At 34.0% G+C, this 5,702-nt stretch overlaps 1 protein-coding gene across 1 annotated transcript; it reads left to right on the plus strand.

The window, feature by feature from the left end:
- Positions 1–472: 472 nt before the first annotated feature.
- On the plus strand, positions 473–5,600 carry NAEGRDRAFT_88215 (uncharacterized protein; the record flags this gene model as incomplete). The annotated part of the gene is made up of 4 exons (XM_002678760.1): positions 473–1,328; positions 1,381–1,595; positions 2,081–4,341; positions 4,595–5,600. Coding segments are annotated over 4 exons (4,338 nt in total), but the record flags the coding sequence as incomplete, so codon positions are not given.
- Positions 5,601–5,702: the final 102 nt, after the last annotated feature.

Consider the following 5,702-nt stretch of genomic DNA (forward strand, 5'->3'; position numbering starts at 1 on the left):
CTGCTTCAAATGAGACTGATATATCGGGGATCAACTTTGATTGGTACTTTGGATTTGATATTTCTGTTGCAACTATTAGTAATTATCTAAAAGATATAACTGAAAAAATCACTGGATCTTTGGCTTTTATCATTGAAATTGAGACAGAATTTATTGTTGCCTCAAGTTATCCAGAGATTCCCGTGACCAAATGGGATGATAAAGGAAATCAAGAAAGAAAGAAGGCTATCAATTTTGGAGTACCAGAAGTTGAGCAAGTTGGTCTATTCCTCTATGAAAGATATCAGAAAAAGTTGGATTCATTAAGTTGTGGAACTTTTGAGTTTTTATCATTTCAGGATAGATATGTTAATGTGTATAGAATGTGCAATCAAGCCAACATTAATTGGTAAGTATCCTGTAAATATTAATTACTGACCGGTGGAAAAGGTTATTTGTATTCTCAGTTCCTCAATGGAACTATCTAGGAACCATGATTATCGCCATAATTGCAGCTCTTTCTTCATCTATTGTAATTGTCATTGTTGGTCTCTTATTTGGGGTATATTCCTCCTTCAAGATTGTAAAGCCGTTCCATAATTTAATAGATTTATTTGCAAGTGTTTCAAACATGGATTTGGATAATATCATTGTTCTTCCATCTCCTTTCAGAGAAGTTCATCAATTACAATTACACTTCAAAACTATGGTTGTTAAGATTAAACAATATCGATGCTTTATTCCTCCTCACTTACTAGCTCAAATTGATGCCGAAGGAGCTGGTGATGAAAATGATAGGGATTTTGAAAAACCTTCCATTAGAGCCGCCAAGGATCACAATACAACACAATCTTCTCTGAGAAGTGGGAAATCTTCGAGACATTCTGGAATTTCACGTTCAGGAAATGCAACATCAAATTATCATTCAACCTCCAACCAATCATCATTCCGTCCCGTCTCCAAATCACTTTTCAAATTGGGGCTTGAAAAGAAGAAGATTACAGTGGCCAACTTTTATTTTGTGGGATTGGACTATTGTATGGAAAATTTATCAGACTCAGAGCTTGTAACAGTAATGTCAGATTATTTCGAAGTCATTCAAAAAGTTGCCAAACTCACTCTAGGACAATTGGGTTCTTTTGAGGATAATTCAATGACCATCAGCTGGAATTCAACATCAGAAGTTTCCAATCATGAAGAGAAGGGTGTTGCCTCCTCTCATCAAATCCTCCTTAAACTTTCACAATTGAAAGAAACTAAATGGAAAAAGAAGGAACATTTAGTTAAGAAAGATTTATTACAAAACGTTGATTTTAGAGCTTCAATTTTAACACAAGTTTGTAGATGTGGTAATTTAGGTATGTTTAATTGATTGAAATTTAGTCTAATTTACATTATTAGGTACGCAAGAAATTAAAACCTACTCAATTGTTGGAAGTTATCTTCACAATTTACACAAGATTATGAAACATGGTTTGAAGTTGAATGTCAAATTGATTGCTTCTGAGGAAACTTTGTTTAAATCGAATGATACTCACCAACATAGATTGGTGGGAGTGAAGAAGGTTCTTTCTCCAGATGAAACAAGCGCAGAATTCTTCTCTGACTCTCAAAAGGTAAATAAGAGAAAGATTAAATTATTTGAGATTGGAGAAACTAATCAAGTCAATGAGGATGGTAAGTTTATTTTACAATTTCTTTGAAATTTTTAAACGAACACAATCAGAGTGGATGTATGAATTACAACAACATAAATCAAAGGAAAAATGGAAACTCTACAATGAAGCCTGTCTATTAATGGAAGAGGAAAAGTATGAAGATGCCATTACTAGTTTCGAATCCTACTTGTTATCATATAGAGCAGAAACCAATGAAGATATATGTGCTTGTTATATGATTAAGAAATGTTACAAATTGCTGCAAAACAAAGCTAACCAAAACAATTGATTCAAATTCAACTCTTCAATTTCAATTTCAAAGTTTACTTGCAGCGACAGATATCAATGACAACAATTTAACACCAGATTCTAAATAAGAAATAACATAAAAAAATATTAAAATTGATTAAATCATCACTTCAAAACCATCTTCAATGACACAGAAAAAACAAAAACAGAAGAAGGCAAAGAAGGAGAAGGAACTTTGGGGAGATGATGTTTCTCCCATGCCAACCACCATGAAGGATTACTTTGCACAATTATCACAAGATTGTTCCGAACAGGAGGCAACCATTCTTGATCATGAACCTGTACAACACTGTAAGAAGGAACGAAATCCTCCGAGTGAAAAGAAGAAGGAAAAGAAAAAGAATGCCCAGCCAGCATCTTCTTCAGTTGCCGCCACTTCTTCGGACGTTGTGGATAATGATGAGAATAATGAAACTGATCGTGGAAAAACGCAAGAATCTAAAAAGAAGAAACAAATGTCGAATAGTGATTATTTGGAATTATTGGAATCTTCTCTTGATGATGAAGAGAAGATGATTTATTCGAATTCATCAAGGATTACAACAACTGCAGCAATGACATCATATATCTATGCAACACCATATAAAGTACTACCACCAGTACAGCCACCCAAAAGAATTGAGCTACCTCCAACCTTTGACAAGATTGAAGATCTTCTTAAGGAACTCAGTTTAACCTTTGAATATTTCAAAGTTCAGGATAATTCAACAAGCAAAACAATATATTTGGAAAAATTAGTCCACATGACAGATTCTCTCTCTAAAAAGTGTTTTCAGAAGGCAGATAAGAATGCTATTTTCATGCTAGGAGGGTTGAATTTTGTATGTGTATTGTTTGCATATTTTGCCTCTGGAGAGAATGAAAATGAACAATATGAAAAGATTATCAATTCACTTTCCTATGTTCTGTATAGATTTTCAGATCACAATAGAGCTAGAAGTGCCATGTTGACAACTGGTGTATTCTATTCTCTGTGGTATGTTGGAGGGTTGAGTAAGAATATTTCTACACTTTCACATGTGAACGAAGTGATTGACTTGTTGGGAGGTCAATTATCTATTGGATTCGAGTTGAGTAATCTATTGACCAAATCAAATAGCCAACTATTGGATATTTCTTACATTTCAACAGAAAAGACTGTTGATTCTTCATCACAAACAATCTATTCAGATGGTTTCACTTTCCCAGATACATTTTTGGGCGTTGGAACAGATTTTGTATCATTATCGGAGAATAACTTTCCAATCCAATTACATTATTCGATTATCATTTCTAGAACTAGTAATTTCCTCTCTGATTTTTGTGTCAAGTGGGATCCAACAACGGGACAAGTTGTAGAGAATTCTAAAAACCCTGGCTTTTATCTAATGAAAGATAGTAACATTTCTTGGTATGCTCTTTTGAAATTCGTACAGTTATTGTACACTGACAAAATTTCTGTATGTAAAGAAGAAAGAGAAAGAGAGCTGAAGAATAGGAATTCAATTTTTGAATCCAAACTAGTGTCGGAGGGTTTTCCTCGCTTATTAACTACATTGAGAAATCAAAAAACTAGGGAAAATGCCATAAATTGTATGAGCACTTTAACATCTATGGAGGATCACGAGGAGTGTGATAATGGTGGACTATTTGATGAATTCGATAATGAGCTCGTCAATGATGAGTTGAATTACTTTTTTGGAAAGCCACTCAATTATTGGTATTTACCAAAACCAAAAGAGAATAACTTCTCAACTGATTTTTTGAGAAAAAAGGAGAAAATTAGACAACAAGCAATTTTATTGAGTGGATTGGAACAAGATCTGGGATCTTTATATGTGGAAATGATTAGCAGTCAGACATTTAAAGCCGAGGAAGCTAAAGCTCTGTCATTCTATCCAAATGTTAAGGTAATGCTCGCCGACACTCTCGGAGAAATAGACCACATTTTGGAAGAGCATATTAATTCAATTCCAGTTTTGAAGAATATTATTGATTGTAAAGGATTCTACCTTCACAAATCAATACTTGCAACAAGAAGTGAATTTATGAAAAAGCTAATGCAATACGATTTGGAACAAACAGAAAATGGCATGGATGTGGTCTATATCAACAACTTTTCCCTTTCAACTTTATTCACAGTTTTCCAATTCATGTATGGTGGATTGAGTGAAGAAGGTTTCCCACTCCTCTTCACTGAAAACTTAGTGGAATGCTTTTTAGCAGCTGACATGTTTCTTCTCTTTGGATTGAAAAAGTATGCAGAACAGAAAATATGTGAACAAATTACATTGGAAAGTGTACAGGATCTATACCACATTTCAATCATTTACAATTCTGACCTCATTAAGGATAAGTGCATTGAAATCATGTCCAAGAATAATATTATCTATGAGAGTGATATCAAAAAGTTAAAGTAACCTATCAATATCAACATTACCTTATGACCATTAGTGTGTAACCTTCAAAACAACCTCTCTAGAATTACCCAAACCTTGATCAAAAAAGCCCCGAATTGAAAACTCCGTTTGTGTTGGGTACTGTAATGTCATCAGACCACTAAGTACTTTAGAAAAAATTAAAACACACCTTTGCTGTTCAGTATCATCATTTATTTGAACAGCTAGCTTCATAATGTTGTCAGCCCTCTCACAAAATATTCTTTCTAGTAGTACTGGTTCAAATGGGAAAAGCCTTTCCGATGTGTTGAAGAATGATAGGGAATCACTGTTGAAGAATCCGATCCAACTTATTCAGCTAATTCATCACGAAATTGATCACATGGTTGAAAAATCAAGGAAAATTGAAGGAGAGTTGAGTACTCACTTTTTGAATAAGGATTCAAGCATGTTTGTTAAAAAGGAAGATGATGATAAGAATTCTTCATCACCAATTACAATGATTTCACAATTTGTGGAAAAGTTGAATGGTTCTGAGGGTGGAGTCTTGGCAAGCTTTCCAATTAATACTGAGCTTGTTGAAAAATTCAAAGGATCTTCTGATATATTACTGAAGGCCTTTGATACTATCAAGGATCATTTGGGAGATGGTTCACTTGTTTCAGGTGGGTGTATGTTTAGTATTGTTGCATGTTGTGTTGCTGCCATGTTGGAAGAAATTGAAAATAATGCAAAGGAAGAATGGCAGAAACTCTATTCAGAAGCAAAGGAAACTATTGATGAATTCAAACAAAAGATTTCATCTACACTAGTGGAAACTATTGCCAAGTTGAAGGAAATTGGAACTGAAACATTGAATGAAATCAAACGATCCATTCAAAAAGGTTGTGAGTTGGCCTCAAGTTTCCCTAAGGAAGTTAGAGAAGAAATTGAGAATATTGCAAAGAGACATTTGGAAGAGTTCAAGAATGTCACCAATCTCATGAAACACTTGAAGGAAAAGAACTTTTTAACAAATCAATTCGAACAATTCCATCAAGAGTTCAAGGCTCTTGTCACTAGTTTTGCCGACAGATTTATCAAGGAATTATTAGGAAATATTATTGGAACCATTGTCAAATTTTTTAAATCTATTGCTCAAGTCTTTAGAGGTTTGATTAAGGAATCTTTTGGAATTATTATTGAAATTGTGAAAAAGATCTTTGAATTTGTCAAGTCAGCCCCAGAGAGATTGAGAAAGATATTTGACTTTTCAGGAAATTGTATGGCCATGCTATGTTTATCTGCTCCACAGGAGATGATTGATAAGGCAGCCAATGAAGCAACCAATTTAATGAACATGATTCCAGTCGATAAGATTATTTCACCACTCGAAGAA

The sequence above is a fragment of the Naegleria gruberi genome, assembly GCF_000004985.1.
Source record: "Naegleria gruberi genomic scaffold NAEGRscaffold_16, whole genome shotgun sequence".
Taxonomy (NCBI): Eukaryota; Heterolobosea; class Eutetramitea; order Acrasida; family Naegleriidae; genus Naegleria; species Naegleria gruberi.